The sequence below is a fragment of the Trachinotus anak genome, unplaced genomic scaffold, assembly GCF_046630095.1.
Source record: "Trachinotus anak isolate AG129_WGS33_773 ecotype Australia unplaced genomic scaffold, CSIRO_AGI_Tana_v1 ptg000002l, whole genome shotgun sequence".
In the NCBI taxonomy this organism is placed as follows: Eukaryota; Metazoa; Chordata; class Actinopteri; order Carangiformes; family Carangidae; genus Trachinotus; species Trachinotus anak.
The window spans coordinates 27,443,984-27,463,890 of record NW_027273853.1 but is presented as its reverse complement, the minus strand read 5'-3'; the positions used below and the strand labels follow the sequence as shown (position 1 = coordinate 27,463,890).

At 41.7% G+C, this 19,907-nt stretch overlaps 1 protein-coding gene across 3 annotated transcripts in view; it reads right to left on the bottom strand.

Moving 5' to 3' along the window:
- The window catches only part of LOC139606990 (RNA-binding Raly-like protein), a 48,061-nt gene that overhangs the window by 13,664 nt on the left and 14,490 nt on the right, over positions 1 to 19,907 (bottom strand). For all 3 annotated transcript variants that reach the window (XM_071459514.1, XM_071459524.1, XM_071459505.1), the window contains exon 3: positions 10,700 to 10,750. In XM_071459514.1, coding sequence (XP_071315615.1) covers positions 10,700 to 10,750 — 51 coding nt within the window. The remainder of the gene's footprint in view (positions 1 to 10,699; positions 10,751 to 19,907) is intronic.

Here is a 19,907-nt window from a genome sequence, read left to right as displayed (position 1 = left end):
AGAAACTAATGGTTGAGAACGATGATACCACAAATGAGACCACAGCTCTGAGGTAACAGCATTTTTTATTCTTCTGTTTATTTCTATTTACACATTTTGTTTTATTTCCTCCTGTTTATATTTATTTTCTTTCAGAGATTTATTCTTTTTTATGGCACAGCTATGACTCCGCAGAAAAACAGCCCTGAATGTCTCTTACTAACGAGCTCTGAGTGAGTTTCAGAGCCTGATATATCTGATTCCTCTGAGCCGTAGAGCTCCACTGTCCAAAAACCACATCAGTGAGTCACACTGTTGCACTGGGTGACATGTTCTTTTACACACACACACTGTGGTTTATATGACTCACACACACACACACACACACACACACACATCCTGCTGCCCCAAATACTCACTACAGCACCAAATGTGGACTAATCCGCCACTGAAAGTAGTCCCCAACAAACACACAATTTCCTCCTGTTTGTCTGTTGAAAACTACACTTAGGAAATAAACAGGAAAGTGTATATTTGTGAGGTGTTTTTGAAGGTTGAGAGGTCAAAGTACAGAGAGACAGACTAACACACTGTTCACTGGGAGAAAGTACAAAATAAAATAGCAAGAAAAATATAAAATGATTTCATCCTTCAGCAGAGAAACAGACACGTTTAAATCTCTGCCTGAAGGACGTTCTCTCACCTGCTAACCTAGAAAAAAAAAACCTTCATTCTTGTAAACGTATTAAAATGATCTATAAAGAAATTAATTGAGAATGAAAGCTCTGCCATTATTATGTAGCTGCAGTTGAAAGTCAACTGAAAGTGAATTTGGTCCTCAGCCTGCAGCAGCTGCTCTCTTTCAGTTACCTGCTGCAGGTGGGTTCAAACTTCCTGTGGGACAGAGCGATTTATCTTATGAAAACCGGCACTGATTTCATTTCATCAAATAATCCCACATTTCCCTCATTTCACCGTTTCCTGCATCATCTCGCTCTTTTCTAACGGGTTTCGGTGGCGTGTTGCTGCTCGCTGACGCCGACGTGGTTGTTGCTGTCTGATAGAGAGTGTTGTGCTGCGGGTGAGGGTTGACTGACAGCTCCAATTTGATGCAGAGAGCGATAGAGGAGGTGCTGGGGAGGACGACGAGCAGTCTTTCCTCTTCCTGTCAACCTCTGCTGTCTATCACAGCAGCCATCTACAGCTGGAGGAGGGCTGACTGCAGGGGAAACATGAATATACTTCATCTCTGTCACTGTAACACACACACACACACACACACACACACACACACACACACACACAAATAAACATGCATATACACACACCTGCAAGCACCCACTCAGTTCATTTCCAAAGATGCCTCAGTGCCATGAAAAATACATTTACACTTCAAAGGCCTGGGGTGATAATAACATGTGGGCCATGAAAAACATGTAATAATGTTCAGGGGATTTTCACATTTACACCTGAAATGAAAGATTACACGCTGCTCTGGGGGTTCGAAAAGCCTCCGCGTGTCTGGGTCTATGACACAGGAATTTTAAGGAGCTGGATCAAATCTGGATTCAGCCTCGTGAAACCTCTGGTCAGAACATGTGGGTCCAGTTCAGGTGAGAACCACAGTTTGTAACTCTCACACTGAAGTACTGGAAATAAAGGTTCGGTCCTGGACACAGTTACTGATCCTAGTAACCCGTGGTGGGATTTACTTTTGTATTTCAATTTTATGCTACTTTATACTTGTTACATTTTAAAGGTAAATATTGTACATTTAGCTGGCAGTTTTATTCAGAGTTTTCAGATTGAGACAGTGCGATCACATTAATATACTGCTTATAGATTAATATGTCAATGTTAATAACGCAGCTATTCAAAATAACTGACAGGCGACTTTTTACAGAATGAATATTTTTACTTTTGATACTTTTTCACAACACGATTATCATGTTGAATTCTTGATAAAGATATTATTGCAATATCATATAGAAAAATTGACATTATAATAATGGTATTAGTCAAATTCATCTTTAAATGCACAGACTTTAACTTCTAATGTCTGACGACTAAAGTCCTTCATCTGGTTCAAATATATATTTGAAAACCACTAATATGGTTTTAAGTCAAAAATGTGACTTAAAATTGGATAAAAGTCAATTTGAGCTTCAGTCAGACAAACACAACACTGACACATGAGCAAAGAGGATGTGATGTCATTGACAGGCAACCAATCAAACGGAGCGTTACCATGATTAAAATCACAGATTTCTCTGGTTTGAGAACTGATGTTTTGTGATGATGTAAGAACACAACTCAACAACATATAGAACAGAGGTCTCCTTGTTTTTAGACATTTTAACACGGAAAAGTTACAGATTAAAACTTTAAGAGGAGACTTCTCCTCATTTTAATGGTTTTAGACTTTAGATTGTTTCTATGATATTTTATTCATGATTTTAATAATACATTTAGCTTTAAAGTTGGTTGTGCGACATTTTGTGTTGTGCAGTTGTTTATTACTGAGAGTTTGAATCTTAATAAGTCTTTCCTGGTTAAATAATAGACACAACCTACTTAAACCAACCAAAAATATGCATTTCTGTTGTTGAAAAATAAAGTTAAAAAGGATCCAAAGCTCAGTGCAGAGAAAGGTAAAAACACAGACGACTCCTGGTTCAAAGAGGACGGGAGGTGTCAGACATGTGGCGTCTCCTTACACAGATATCTTTTATCTCCTCCTCCTCCTACAGCTCAGATCTGTTGTTTTTCTCGCCTCGTTTTCTGAGGAAGTTTTTGAGCTCTGCTGTTCTGTAAGTGTCACACAGTCAGTTTCCTGCTGTGACAGGAGCACGGTAGAGGATTAACATCCCATCAGCAACTTTCTGATTCGTGCGTTTGAGATGATCAGCACACGGACGTAAACACACACTCGGACCTCCTGCTGTGTTTGTCCCTGCAGTCTCAACACATCAGGATAACAGGAGAGTGTGTGAGTGTGTGTTGGTTGACGGGGGCTACTGTACCTCACTAAGCTGATAATCCGCAGCCCGGCAGATAAACGCCTATAAATATTTACAGGATGGCGATGTTGACACGGCCGGGCTCCACAGCTTTGCATCCTGTCTGACTTCATATGGAGGCTGAACAGTTGCGCTCACAAATTGAAGCTGAGTAATTCTCCAGGAAAAAAAAAAAAGAAATGCTCCTGGTCATTCCTGGAGGCTTTTCAGAGAATGCAGTGAGCATGAAATACTAGATTCACGACGGCAGAGGCTCATTATGTTTATGTGTTTATGTTAATCTGATAGTGTTGACTCTCTGACTTCTGAAAGTGACAGTGCAGGATTATTACTTTGGAGGATTTTTAACCACCAAACTTCTACAGAGTTTATTCCAGGTGGCAAAGAAAAACAACATTTGAGTGCAGCACATTTCAGGATATTTTCTTTAGTAAATCATAATTTACAGTGCACGTTCTACAGGTGTGTCTGTTTACCATGTGTAACACTATGAGCAGTGACGATGATGTAATTTGGTGGCTAACCCAGATGTCAACATCACCCTGCTTCCATCGACAGAAAGGATTACTGCAGAAAACAAACTCTGTGATGAACAAACGTTTATGATCCTGGCAGGTTTTGTTCAGCAGGATAATCTTCACAAATCAACTTGATCACTTTATGATGTGTAAAGCCTCAATACACCACGGTCCCCGGACTTTAACGTCACTTGTAGTTTGATTTAGCTCTGAACTCTTCTACAAAAGTCTTTCCTCTGACAAAGTTAGTAACAGTTTGTAAGAGTAGAAACACAGCGAGGCTGTAAATGAGGACTGGTGAGAAGATCAGTTTTCATGTTTGGACTGATGATGTTTAAAGCTCCACACAGTCTAAAGGCAGATGTCCATGTGTTTGTGATTATAAAGCAGGTCTAGGTTCTATATTAATACTGTGAAAGTATCAAAGCCTCAGTCCACAGAGAAATGCACACAGCCTGTATTCAGAAACTGAGCCTTAAAACCAGCCGTCAGGACTTCTGGAACTTTGTGATGTCACAACAAAGCAGTCACCACCCTTAGCCACGCCCTCCTGGACCCACCATCCAACCTTGCAAGATTTGGTTTCAAACCACTAATTACCAGGTTTCAGGACTCCTTCCTGCAGGACTCTAGTTTTGTTGTAATTGACAGACTCAAAACATTTAAAGGTCCCTATCTGATATAAAGAAATCAAAGGTGCATCACATGGATGAAATTACATTTGACATAAAAACTTGATGCCGTACACCCAACCCTTCACCTGACCTCGTCCCTCAGAGGCTCTGCAGCGCTGTAATGTCACACTACCTGGTGCTAGTTCCAGAGCACAGGTGTTATCTGCGCGACCACCAGAGCTGTGGAGGACTGATGCTGTCGACTTCCTGGAGACGACAGTGTGGGGTTTTCTTACGGGGACTGAACGACAAACAGAGCTGCGCTTAAGTAATGAATCACCCGGGCGTCAGTGTTGGGGTGTGAGATGGGGGCATGTGTAAGGAAATATGTGAGGAAAAGAAAAAAAGGATGATGCAGACGAGTGAAGTGAGAGGGGGAGGGAGCGCGGATGGAAACTGAGCGGAGCGTTTATCTGAGCGATTGCCGGATGCCAACACACTCGTTTTTCATGCTGTCAGCCTCTTTCTGTCTCTCTCTGCACTCGTCTGTTGTTCTCTCTGTTCGCTTTTTCATCTTCTGTCTCTTACTCTACAGCTTCCATACAGTTCCCCTCATCCTCCTCCACCTGTCCTTGGCTGCCTGCAGTGATCTGTGTTTCCAGCCCGTGGCGGCCGCTGACAGTCCACTGCTGTTTGGACATATTTGCATTAGTTAGTCCTTGTGTTTTTTTTTTTTTGTTTTTTGTTTTTTTTTACTTTTTCTGTGGAAAGTTAAGGGAGTAGATGAGGTTGCCGTTTTTCAGAATCACTTTGTTTCCCATTCACTGTGAGCACACAGGTTTTTTTTCACTGCAGACAGAAGAGACAGGTGTTTCAAAAAGCATCGTAACCGAAGACGCTCCTGCAGGAGTCACCGAAGGAGCAAGGAACCTGCACAAGGAACCAAGTTATATGTGTATGTTTGGATCTGAAAATAATAAAATAAAATGAAACTGACTCATACCTACAGGTAGATGTAACAGTTGATGTGTCAGTTTCTGTCACCATACTCCTCCTCTCCTTTTTCTCTCCTACTGTAATATATTAACAGAGGTGCACCATCAGGAGAGGCACACCAGGCAAATGTTATGGACCCCCGAGTGGATAAGGGCCCCCTGATGGGCGCCTATACTGCAAAGACAACTATAAACCCCCTTAAACTTCCCATAAAAACACTGTACAGTGAACTGCTGCTGCGGCAAAACCATGAGTGGGGACCCTGATGGGCGTCTACTGATTGCCTACATGGGAGGCATTTAGGGGACAACTGTAAATTGCAGTGTCTGCTAATAGTCTGTATGTGAGGCGTTAAGGGGACATCTGTAAATTGTAGTGTCTGCCAGTAATCTACATCCGGGGCGTTTAATGATGCTAACGAAAGCGTATGTTTGCCACTTTTATTAAACTGGCACAGTCTCGGCATAATTCACTGGTTGCAGCCTTAACCAAAATATCTTATCTTATAATTTATGTTTGTACTTTTGTGCTCATTTTTGTTACAAACTATAAAAGGATCTACGATGCTGGGGCAGGTTAAGATCTTTTTCCGTGGCACAGTTTGCCGTGCAACAACAAAACTCATCAACAGCATGAAGAATTTTTAGGTTTGAGGCAAAATGACCAAATTAAACTGTACGGACTGTTCCCCCTTGAAGAGACCAACACTGTCCAGGGAAATATTGTGAGTTAAGTTAAATTATATTTTCAAATATTTTTGTATGTTTAAGACGAATCTGCTCCCATAGAGATTACAGCTAATCTTTCTTCTACTCCGTCACTCAGTAACGGTGGGTATTTTTGTTCTTGTTGCTGAGTGTGGCAGGAAGCAGGAGGACTGTAGTCTCTCCTCAGTGTGTGTTCTGGTTTATCTGGATCCTCGCTGTGATCTCCGCTGCACACAGAGCAGCTCAGGTCAGTGCAGAGCAGGTGATGGAGGAGGAACTACAGGTTGAGAGAGAGGAAGTGACTTATAACCAACTCATCTGCTGCTTTCACTGAATTATCAGCTCATTCAAGCTAAAGTGCTGTAGTGGCACATTTCCCCGACAAACATCAGCAGAGTGAGTGTGGTTGTTTTTTTTGTTGTCTAGAATTTGCTGAGTCCTGTGTGTGTGTGCACAAATAAGAGCCGTGTCACCTTCAGTGCTGTCAGGGAGTTTTACAGGCTGCGAACGAGCAGCAGAACTCCCATAAAAATGTGTTTAGTCCAAATTATTTTCTGGCCCCTGTGTTCACTGTTTGTTAACAGGCTGCTGTTACTGACAATAATACAGGGGGATAAAACTGAGTCTAACAAATGCAGTGATGAAAAAAAAAAGTTAACGAATAAACAGATATAAGCATCAATCTGAATCTTCTGGTGAGTTTCTGTCCCGGACCAAAATGAGACGGTCTGGCCTGCGGAGGATTTCCACTTTGTGTCTCTAGCTGTTTTTTTTTTTTTTTTACAAAAGCGTTAGATTGTAAGGCTCTTGGTTTCTAACAGTCGTTGAACTGAACCGAACCCCAACACTTTTAAATACATCCTCGGCTCTCTGTCAGTGTTGTCTGCTGCCGTATTATCTTCATTACCAGCACGCAATGAATCTTGGGATAGCGTGGGCCACAAAGGATCCACCCTTCGGAGCCTTCATTGCCAAGGAAAGGAAGGGAAGGGGCCTTCAAACTGAGACAGCCTGGTCGCGCCGCTGTGATGCAATCTGACTTATATTACAGCCTCTGAGGGACGTGGCCCCTGAAGTGAGACGACATATCTGGTTCTGCTGCATCAATTCTGCTGCTCCTTTAATGTCCACCGAGGGCCCAACAGTGCTAGAAGAGTGAAATACTAAAGTCTGCAGCGTGCTCTTTAAATGCCAAAGAAAACAAAAAAAAAATCTCAGCTCAGCTCAGTGATTACGCTTCAACACACCTTTACCGCACAAAGCTTCACTTCACCTGCAGACAAACTAATGTGGCAGCAACAAACCATCATCTCTGAGGCTAAAGTTTATTCTCTAAAAGGAATAACATCATCTTTCAAAACACTACAGAGAAACCAGACCCAGCCATGACTCACCAAAGGGTCCTGCTGAGATAAGACTGTTCTGACCAGAGTCGGTCATCTCAGGACCTGAACTGCAAGCAGGTGAGTCCTCAAATCTCCAAAAACGTTTTGAATTTGGATGAAGTGAACACATTCTCAATTGAAATGTTACTTTCTCTTCTGAAAAAAATATCAAAACTATCAAAACAACATAATAACAGTCTTTGTGTCTGGATCAAAATCTCCACCTTACCGGCGGTGGGGTTTTCATGGCTGGTCCCAGAGGGTCCTCGATAAAACAGGCGGAGCGAGAGCACTCGTGGTGATTTGGACTTTACCTGGCTGGAAGCAGACTTTGAAGTGAGGCAGTGTTTGTGCTGCGACTGATGATTTTTCCATAAAAACACAGAGTGAGAGGCCGACTCACTCTGCAACACAACAACCGCTGCAGTGAAGGTAAACAACAGTTTCATACACAGTCAGTCCACTGCAGCGTGTAGTGTGTAGTGTGTCCTGTCCAGTGCAGTGTGTAGTGTGTAGTGTGTAGTGTGTCCTGTCCACTGCAGCGTGTAGTGTGTAGTGTGTAGTTTGTTGACAGTAGGAAACACTGCAGTGGTTCTGCTCCAGAAAACAAGGACACGTCAAGGTTCATGTAAAACAGCAGAGACACACACACACACACACACACCATTCTCAAACTCAAACTCATTTACAACTGAGACATGAAACCACATCATGTGACATCTTTACTTCTACTTTTTCGCTCCTCCTTCGTTCCTCTCATCCTCCTCCTCCTCCTCCTCTTCCCATACCTGAATTTTTCTGTTTCTCCATTTTGATACAACACATCCCTCTGTTTATCTTTTCTCTCTTCTCCTAGCTCGCTCTCATTTTTCTTTCTCTCTTTTCTATTATTAATTTCTGTCTCTATCTCCCTCCCTCTCTTCCTTTTGTGTTTCGATAACCCCCCTGTCCTCCCTCTCTCCCCATCTTCCCTGTCTTACCTCTCTCTCCTTCACCCTCCCTCTATTTAATCTTTGTCTGTCTCCCTTTTTTCCTTCTCCTCCTCTTTTCCTCAGACTCACTTCACCTCCTTTTTATTAAATCACTCCATCACAGCAGCTGATCTGGATGTTGTCATCACACACACACACACACACACACACACACACACACCATTCTACTTTCCCATTTTCTGCATCAGGGCTTTTTTAAATGAATGTAATTTCGTTTGTTTAGTTAGTTACACACACACACACACACACACACACACACACTCAAATGGGACAAAAGTTTTACTGCAATTTCATTTTCTGCATCAGAGAAAATTTAATTCAATTTAAAGAATTTTCTCCAGTTTTAACAAACTTTAACTCACATGTTGCTCTGCAGTCATTAGTTGTGAAATCCACAACATTTCTTTGTTTTCTGAGATAGTGTGACTTTTATATCAGCCAAGCTCCTACATTCCCCATAATGCCATAAATAGCATCTCTTCACTTGATATCCAGCACACTTGAATGCAACACCAGCTTTCTGTTCCGGTACTAACACAGTTGGTTGACTTATCCCCTTATAAATTGGTGGAACGCCCCTTGAAAGCTCCTCACAGTCTAAAGGTAGATGTCCATGTGTTTGTGATTATAAAGCAGGTCTAGGTTCTATATTAATACTGTGAAAGTATCAAAGCCTCAGTCCACAGAGAAATGCACACAGCCTGTATTCAGAAACTGAGCCTTAAAACCAGCCGTCAGGACTTCTGGAACTTTGTGATGTCACAACAAAGCAGTCACCACCCTTAGCCACGTCCCAAGCCCCGCCCACCGGTCCAGGATTTGGGTTCTCTGAGTGGTTACATGAAATCTGCTATATTTTTATTGGATCACTCAGAAAACAGTTAGAGGATCAGATCCTCTCTTCTGATTGGCTGACTGACCTGTTGTAACTCGAGCTCCAGAGAGAAGCCTGGGAGAGGAGATGTAAAACTACACTGAGATGGTTTTTGGTTCTTAAAACCACAGATATATCTTCTTATCAACACTTTGAATAAAAAGTGTAAAATATGGGACCTTATAATATTTGAATAAGTTCTGGTCCAAAAAATAATGAACAGAATCTCTTCTATGATAAAAAATAAAACCTTCTTACTTACAAGCAGATATTAATCTTAATGAATCCCTGTCCTGCAGGTCCCACTGGTCCCCTGAGGCTCTTCTTTTAATAATGTCCTCCTGCTTCACAGCACCATGTGACGATGCGTTATCTTATTAAAGGCCTTTGGCACATTTTGTCTTTACCAAGTTTTCTCCTGGAGTAATGTGAAAATTCATACATTTTTTTAATATATTTTTTTGTCTCATGTTTTATTTTTTTTTATCATTTTCATTCTTTAAACTTCTTTCTGGATCTTGTTCTTTGTCTTATTGACTCTTTATTATTAATTATTTAATGATTATTCTTTCAGAAATATATTATTTTGTTCTCTTCATCTTCAAATTTTTCTTACTTTATATTTCTTTTTTTACCATCTCTCAACTCTTTCTCGCTATTCTTACTCTCTTTATCTTGCCCTTTCTCTCTCTCTGTTTATCTCTTTTTTCAGTCTCTAATTCTCTCTTCTCTCTTAATTTCTTGGTTTGAACAAATCCCAGTGATGTGATTTTAATCTTCCCAACTTAAGTCTGTCATTTTCTGACCTCTCTCTGATGACCACTGCCTCTGGCCCGGAGTCGGCTCCAGCACCCTCAAAGGATAAGTAGTATAGCTGATGGATGGATCTTTATCATTATGGTTTTTGGTCTATACGACTGTATGTTGCTGCAGAGTGTGACTCTGTTCCCTCTGCTGGAGAATAATCTAAACTGAGGATAGATGGAGGGCGGAGGGGAGGCCAACAGCTGCGCTCATCCTCACTAAATGGCTCTTCGACTGTCTGAAAGCTGAACACAACAAGGTCAAACGGGGATCCACTCACAGTTTTCATCTTTTCCTGGAACTGCAAACAGCTCTCAGAGGGAGAGGCGGATCCTTCCCTAACCTTAGAGTCTAGTGTACGCTGCCATCAAACAGGAAATCGGCTTGCCGCTGAGCACCAGAAACTAATGAAGAGTTGAGGCCGTTCAAGTTCTCGGAGGGTGACCAATTTCCTCCTCTCAGCCCAGAATGTGCAGCCTGAGCCACTCACAAAACATATTTAGGAGCTCTTGAGATGACATCTGAGGTCGTCCAGAGCTGCTGCCTCAATCCTGTGTTGGCATCAGGTCCAAAATATCAGTTCAGTTTCCAGGCAGCTTTGATATGAATATCTACTGTTACAACCTTCTGCCTTCTCCTGTCACAACTTCTCTGTTTTTCTATGGACTTTCTCTAAACTCGCAGATGACAAGTTGATTCTTTCTCAACTTCGTAACGCAACATGTTTTCAAAATTAGATCACAAACTCCAGTGTTTGTATGTCCCCTTTACAACAGCACATCAATGACATCCTACAGATGGTGGACGTACCTGTTATAGTGGTCATCAGGGTATCTGTCAAACTCAACCTCATAGTCAGATCTGAGGAGAGAGAGAGAGAGGGAGAGAGAGAGGTTACAAACAGCAGGAGATGATATTCAGCCATCCTGAAACTGGAATAGGAAGATAATTAGAGCCAGAGGAGAACACGTTTGTGTTGTATGCCCACAGAATTGACCAATGTGCTTATATTTTGTGTGTTTGTAATTTAAGATATTGACGTAGTTTAAAACGTCAGTGGTGAAAGACGTATTGAGATGCTTTGATTCAGGAAAGTACCAGACAATAACACAAACAAATTAACCGATCGAGGCAGCGACAGACCAGCACCTCCCGTGTTCTGCGAGGTAAAATTGCGTTTTTTTTCAATGGAGTCTGGCGGCTTTGAGCAGAGCAATAAAAGGGATGTTTCTGGTTTAATAAAAGATTTTAGTCTTTAACAAAAAGGCAATCCCATCCATAATGTTGTTAAACACTTATAGTAATAATCTGATCTTTCAGTGGCAAAAACAAGCACTTAAGTAGACGTGAACATCTTTCAAATGCCCTGTTGTTTACACTGCAGCGTCTACAACAGGGTCAGGGGTGTCACAGCAGGACCTTTTCTGCCAGGGAAAATCTGGTCAACTGGTTTGTTGGGTTTTGTGAACTGCAGATTTGACACACGACAGATCTCCTCCTGTCTGATCTGCATCAACCCTGAAATAACCTGAATGTTTGTTTTTCCCGAGGGAGAAGAAAAGACTGTCGGCAGCGACGCTGACATCGAGTAAACAATCATCATTATAATGCATCATTTAATCAAGTTTAACTGTGTGTACAACAGCATCGTGACTCTGGAGCAGCTCCACAGGCTGAACTGAGCAGATGGCGTTCAGACCTACTTATCACAGTGTCAGAGAGCCTCTGGGCAAGGCAGCACTGTTTTATTAGGTCAACAAAACCACAGACGGCTGCTGGTCCAAGTTCTCATTTTCACACTTTCAGACTAATGCTAAGTGCATAAGTGCTAAATGGTTAGCATGTGAGCCGGGCTGAGCTGTCAGCTGGAGACAAATGAAGGGTGACAGTTTGTTTTCCCCGTCAACTTAAAAAATAACCTTTGACCTTAGAGTTCCTTTTGGACAAGGACCATTATAAGTACGACCAAATTATTCGCACTGAATCCATCATTTTGCTCCATAATCATTTGGGTGTTTTGAGCAACGTTCATCAGCTCCATCACCATCTTTTCATTTTTCCAATACTTTGGTTTATGACCTGTGTTTATGTTTCGAGTATACATCCACCTGAATAGGTTTCACTGCACTATAACATTGTCATGCTACAGCCACCTTTGTTACTGACAGGAACTAGAATTATTTGTGAGGTCACCGTGACCTTTACCTTTGACCTTTGACCACCAAAATCTAATCAATTCATCCTTGAGTCCGAGTGAAACTTGAAGAAATTCTCCTTGTTACTGAGATTATCGTGCTCACGAGAGTAGAACAGATGGACGGGCAACCTGAAAATAAAAGTCATTACTCACACATTCGCATGAAGTCCAGGTAAACAGGTAATTTTTGGGATCTGAACGAACAAATGTTGACTCTTCTCCTACAGTGACTTTTAGCTTCCCTGAAAGCTGCTGGGGTTTGTATCCGCATCATCCCTACATTCAGTAAATCCACCTATTTTTCAAACTGCTCAGGATAGAAGAGGAAGGAGAGTAGGAGACTGAACTACAGACCGTGGCACTATTTATCCACCGAGAAGAAATCAATAACCATCTAACACACACACACGCACACACACACACACACACACACAGGCCTCTCTAACAGAGGAGTGAGAGTAATAAAGAAAAGACAGGGGGAGATAGAGCTGGGCGGCCGGAGAGAAACAGAGGAGTGGACAGATAAAGGTAGACAGAGATAGAAAGGTAATGACTGGTAAGGAAACGGGATTCAGAGCCAAATTCATATCCTTCCAGTCTATTGTAAACATATCGTATCACCGCTCCTGCTGCCATCATTCATCTTCATCAGCCGTGATGGACATTAATCAGCGTTTAACAACGGTATCGATCCGAGGCCGACTCAGTGCCTCGGCCCAGCCGTGCGTTTCCTATTGAGCTGTGTAGGAGCAAACCTTTAAACACGACTATTGATCTGCAGGACGGCCCCGCTCCTCTGAGCCGGGATCACACTAAATGACTCTTTTATGGCTCACACTGCTGGTTTATCTGTGTAATTAGCTTTATATTAGAGCAGCAGCACCACCTGAGAGGACGCTCCTCGCTGAGATTATGGGCTTATAACAGGCGACAGAACCAGACACTCAAGTCTTCATAATGCCAGTAAAAAATGTCCTTCAGGCTGTTTTGGATTTTATATACAACAATCTGGCCTCTTGTCCACAGTGGTGCATTTAGGAAAATTAACACACCCTCACTTTAAATGCTTTTTTCCTCCCCTCGTCACCAGCGAGGTTTATTTCCAAATGAACCGATTTCACTTCACCTGACTAACTTCACAGCGGCTCCACGAGCATTTAAAGGGCCTCCACTTACAGGAATTCGGTGAAGATGAGATGCTGTTTAACTGTGATGATGTTTGAGTGGCCACATTTTTAGCTATTGTATTTTCAAAACCCATTTCCTTCAGGCAGTTAGAGAGTACAGCCTGATTCACACGGCATCCACAGATATTTTCAGGGCTCTGGAAAATAGAATTCATGGATTTTCTCTAGAAAAAGGAAAATAACTTGTGTTGTAATAAACAATACTGAATGGATCCAGGATCAATAGTGTAATAAAGTGGTTGCACATGTAATTTACTAACTCAAAGACTTAGAACTAGTGTTAATAGTTAATAATGCTGAGCAGCTGAGTGAGTCTCCTTAACTAGAGCCTTAAAAAACAACAGGATTCATCTTCTGGGGACCATGAACGTCTGCTAAAAATTAATCACAGTCCATCCAGTAAAGGTGGTGGTGAACCAGCTGACACTGTTATTCGTAGAGCCACGTCGCTAGCGTGATTGAGACTGTAAGACTGTTCCAGAGCTGAGGAGCCAGTACAGAAAAACCCTGAACCCTGGAGCAGCTAAAAGGTCTAATCCAGTCCAACCGTGCCCCTTAGAGCTAAAAACAAAAACATACATGTGTGTCCTTGCAACAGGGAAAAACAGAAAATGAAATTCTCCTTCAGATACAGTTCAATACTAAAGTTTAGCAAATTCCATATTTAGTTGATTTTTGAAATGCACAGAAGTAAATACAGCTCAGCAAAAAGACATTAAAAAGAGGCTTTCTTTAAATTTTAATGCTCTGTTTTTATTTCATGAACTCAAAAATTTGAAAATCTTAAATGAAACTACAATTGTCTGTGCTGTTCCTTGTTCGTAGTGTTTTCTGCAACTAAACAACTGCAGAAGAGAAAATCTGCATACCTGGTGTTCGTTAATGGTCATGGTTTATATACAGCTTCGGTGTGATAGTAGGGATGGAGATTATTTTGGATACAGAGTTAATATGGCCGTCTGGACGCAGTATAAATATGGAATTTGCCAAACATTTGCATAGAACTGCAGATGAATCAGGAGGCCGTTATCAGAGATCCTCTGTGTGTGGTAAAATTGTTTGTGTGTTTGTGTTCTGTTCACTTTCCAGACCACACAACCTCTGCAGTTACAACAACTCACAGGAGGATCTGAGGTAACACCATGAAAATAGGATTTAACTCCAGGAAAAACATCACAGCTGGACGTGGTCCTGATTGCACTATTAAAATCCATCAGCCCGTCTGCAGCGGTAGAGAGAGAAAGCCTTTATTCAGCAGCTTTACCTCGTTTTTTTGTCTGGTTTTAAGGGAATTTGTGGTCATTTCAGGGACATTTCATCACCTCAGCCACAGAGGTTAAGCTGCTGTCTGTCTGTCAGCAGGGTTTTTCACAAACTTAACAGCAGCTTTCTCTGAGATTTGGAGGACAGATCCGCCCGAGGCCACGGGCAGCTAATTAGATTTTGGAGATCCAGATTTCAGTACTGAGGGGGTGTTTGCAGGGTCAAGAGCTGAATTTATATTAAATTAACAGTGACAGGAATGATGCATTTGGAAGCAGCTTTAACAGTGTTGGTGGAGGCCTGAGCTCCCCACAGCCCTGTAGATTAATCATAAAATACTCATTTGAATTACACTTTCTTGACAAGTAAACACCTCATTTGAAGCACAAGGGATTAGTTTATGTTAAACCACAACTTTCATAACACAGTTACAATCAGACACCAGAGGGCAGGTCCCCAGAGGCCGGCGCAGTCAAATAAACACGGGACACCTCCAAAATCAAAAACACAGAAACGATCCAAGTATCTGGAAAATATTCTCTCCTGGAGCCACCTGGTGGGTCCCTACGTAAGATTATGTTTCTCAGAAATAAAACTCAAATGGAAAACAGAGATTTGAAAGAGAGGATGATTAATAAAGTATAATTTAATAGTGCCATTATGGATGATCAGGACATTATTAAAGGTACTATGTCTGCACAGTTTTCTGACCATGTTTGTGGATCTTGGTTTGGACTTTCAGATTATAAAGAAATGAACAGAACATTTTCAGTTGCAATATTTTGGTCATTTCTTCTTGAGAGACAGTGGATTAATAAATCCACCGTCCACTGAGGAGTCACTGAGAACTGTGAGGATGAGAAACACGATGACTTCAGGTTTACACACTGAACATACACTGTCAAATAAATGTAGTGGAGTTCAAAAGTACAATTATACTCCTACTCACTTCAATTAAATCTAATATTGTGAGAGTTCAGTTGTCATTTTGAGTGAATTCATTTCCTGTTCTTTACCAGTTTTGTCACCACCGTCGATGCCTTATCAACTCCATCAGATGGATTTATGTTTTTTATTTAAAGAATATCTGTTTTGTTCCTTCAAGATTATTTGTCCATAAAACATTTTTTTTTTTGCTTCTTAGTGTCGCTGTTCATTGTGGAGATTAAATACAAAAAAAACTCAAAATATGTTTGATAGGTTCATTTTAAATAATTTTATAGACATTTCCATGTGTCTGATGGTGTTTGCTGATCAAACATGTAATTTAAATAGCCAAAACCTCAATTAACAAAGATATATACATAGATTTTGAAAATTATCAAGATTCTGTTTTTGTTTTTTTAACTCTAAACCTATTTTGTCCCCAATCTGAAGAATCAATGCAACATTTCCCTCCAAAATGTAGTGAGCCGTGAAGCACTGTGCTCATAATCACTGCGAAGAAACCCTTTCAGGTGTTAATAAGGATTTTAATTTGCTCTGCACTGTACTGCTTCAGACCATAATGGTGTTATTAGAGAACCCAGAGGCGGTTCTCCTGATGGGAATAATTACACAGCAGCGAGGAACGTCAATAAACACCGCAGACAAGAACATTTAGAGAAGGAGAAATCAATGATGTGTTTTATTTTGCAGCAAGTGATATGAGAAGTCAGCTTTGTTGTTTTTTTTTACAGCAGGAGAGTCGTCTCAGTGGCAGGAATCTGGCGGCAGATGAAGCATAACAAGGTGCGAGACAAAAAGTGGAGGTGAGAGGCGAGGGGAAGCAACAGCACAGGGAGAGGAGACGCGGCGAGGGAGCGATGGGGAATTTGCATTTATATAGCAGCTACTTAACGCTCACTCCCTCCAACACAAATGATAGCATTCAGCATCAATAACACCCCCCCCACACCTGCCCCCCCCCACCTGCCCCCCAACCTACCAAGTGAGTGTGTGTGTTTGTGTTCATACTTCATAAATATTCATGTGTCCCCGGCGGCAGGTGAGACCACATTGAGTGGTTTGGTTTCGTCTTCCTCGCTGCATTTATGCACCTCCTCCTCCTCATGTGAACACACACACACACACACACACACACACACACACACACACACACACACTGCACCACCACATCCATTTATTCTGATTTACCGCTCACCCTCACCAGCCTGCAGTGTCATAAATCAGCGGCAGTGTACTGTAGCGTGGCGTGTTGAGAAGGAGGTTAATGGGCCGTTCAGCCGCGTTCCTGCCAACTCAGCTCGCCCGGCTCGGGCCGAAGGGCAGGTCAGGAGGTAACAGCCCTCAACAGCGACCTCACTCTGAGGTCAACCTGACCTCAATCAGACAAAGCAGAGGGTGAACTGGAGCTGCAGTCATGTTACCAACCAGTGTCTGACTTATTAATAGTGTTAATAGTGTTTATGTCAACATTCAAGTTGTAGGAAACTCTGATTATGTTTGACTTTGCACTTAATGATACAGAACTGCCTGCAAACAAATATGGACGCCACATATCAGCCAAACTCTGCTGTAAAAAGTGAAAACTTTCAGTTTCTGCTCAGGAAAACCTCATTAAACAGCAGAGAACTAATTATTCAAGGAGAATCAGGGGATGAACTATTTCTCCAGGGTGAAGGGAATCCAGTACAGCTCAGGCATCTGCTTTAGTAATCTGAGGTGTTTTAATATTGTTCAATATTAAACCTGGTAAAACTCCCAAATTCCTGAGTGAGTTAGTTGAACCGTAACTTAAGGCTAAAGTTAGACACTAGCGTACATCCGTAGATACTTGTAGAGGTAAGATGTACAGCCCAACGTAGGCGTGCCACAAGATTAATATGGCAAAGTTTTTTTTTTTGTGACATTCTGTAAAAATGGAAACCACCAGCAGACACCAGCAGTTTGCCACCTGAATGGCTTGAATGTGAAAATGTTCAACTTGCATTAGCAGTTTAACAAATCTCGGACACAGCTGAGCAGGGAGACTGATATCGATGAGATGATGTTCTGAACAGTATTGACGAAGTATAGTCAAGTAATGTTGTGTGTCATAGTAACATAAAGAGTAAAAATATTATGTTTAATATGATTAAATTCTCAGGTATTGTGACTTTAAAGGGATTTTATTACATTCAATTCCATTTTTTCAGTTGTGGCCAAAAGAATAAATATATAAAGAAATTTAATGATTAAACATTTTATCAATAAAAAGGTACGAAAAATCAACATTTTCTGCAAAGCAGGATGGTCTGTGAAATGTCGCAGCAGTTTCACTTTGCTCCGAAGAACAGCGCAGTGCATCTGCTGGTCAAACTTTATCTGCATTATTATCTTAATCATATTTAAATTGAACGTTTTTGTCTGCGTGTAAACACGTTTGGCCGGTTCAGAGTTGATGAGGTGAGACGGGGTAAAACAGCAGCTGCCACCACAGCTCCATCAAACACGACATTTAAATTTAAACAAGGAGGCTGTTTGGTTTTCTCTCAGGTTATCTTCCCTGTGTGTGTGTGTGTGTGTGTGTGGGTTAAATTGTTTTTGTTTTTAGGGGTCTTTTTTTCTTTTTTTTTTTGCAGCCTCTTTATCGAGCTGTTATTTTTCTCCTCAAAGGAAACGCTGATTCATCTCTTTCCACTAAACACTCATCTCAGCAGGGCAGTCGAGGGACAAGAAGACATAATTACAGTGTTCTGCACAGTGTACTCTCTCTCTTTGTCTCTCTCTCTCCTCTGTTGATGCTTTATCTCTCTCCATCTCCTCTCTCGCCCTCTGCCTCTCCTTTGATTTTCCTGCGTCTGCCTCCTCACTCGATTGATGTGAAGTTAATCGGAAGGTGGTAAAAACACACTTTATGCAGTCAGAGTGCTCTTCCAACAAACCCACAGATCAATGTAAAAACTGTACACACTGAACCCCCCCCCCCACCACCACCACCATCAAGTTAATTAAACACTGATTCACATGGATTCAGTAGGAAGCCACCAGCAGGCATCCCAGCATGCTGTGCGTGTAGGAGAAGGGGGCTTCAGTGGATCTGAGACAAAAGATATGAGACAAACAACAGCTGCAGTTGTGCTGGTAGTTGCAGCAGCCTGTTGGTCACAGTTCAGGCGATCTCCTAATAAAAATCAATGATAGAGCATCGTCCTGCGGCCAGTTTGAAGGATTGTTTTCAGACTCATTCATGTCCATCAACTCACTTCTATCTTCATGTCGCTACACACACTTCCTGCACAAGGAGCCTTAACAGAATGATAACCACAGTACAACAGTACAGTGAAAGTGGCGACTGCAGTGGTAGTACAGTGGCAGTGTAGAGCACTGGGAGAACTAGTTGGAGCATAAGAATCACTGTGGTGGTGTAACAGCGGCACTTTCAATACAGCAGCACCCAGAAAACAGGGGCCGTATTACAGTCACGTCCTGTCTTAAGTCTGAAAGTGACAGTTCAGGTCATTTGAGGTGGGGTTGTGCGAGGTACTTATCTATAGTCGGTGTATCACCTGCAGGAGATTCAGAGCAGCTCTCAGCTTAGAGGAACAGCCGGAGCAGAGTGATGAGCTGCATCGCACAAACACATTTTAGCCACAGAAAAAAAACAATATTAGTTTAAATATTCACTTTATATTGAATATTTTCACCACTTTATCTGCTGTCAAACTGCCCTTTACTTAGGAACTACATTTTTCAACCAATGAACCAAAGTATCCCTCCGCAAAAGCTTGAGTCTGTCTGACTCAAGCAGCTGATCTGTGGAGTAATACAGTGCACACCGTTTGACAGCAGATAATGTGGTAAAATATTCAAAATAAAGCCAACACTTACTTTTTTAAAGTGGTTAAAACATGTTTTTGTGGATGCTTCTGTCCACAGCAGCTCATCACTCAGCTCCTGCAGGTGATACACTGACTCCCACAACCACTCATCAAACTATCAGCTATCACTTCGAGTTAAGAGACTGTAAGAGAGGATTTTCCCCAGTTTGGCATCACAGAAGCAAATTCTTACTAACTTTGGAATTCCTAAATATTCAATCCAACGTCAGTTATCAACTTTCATTTCTGTTACCTAGCAACAGATGCTACTTTTCTCACCTCATCTTACCAAGGTATTTTTGTAACCCACTAGATTTCTCATTGAAATGTACAAAAAAAAACAGCCACTTAAGTTTGAAAATCTCCTCTAGCATAAGCACATTTGTCAGATGCACCACATCCAGAACAGCCCCACGTCACCGGGCCGCCCCCTCCACAGCGGGGCGTAGCTGCTCGGCTAACTGCGGGATCACTCCACCTGTTGCCTGTTGGGATGTGGATGAGTGTTACTGACCAGAAACACAAGGTTTATACAATATGGGACCTTTAATGGTATAAAAACAACGTTT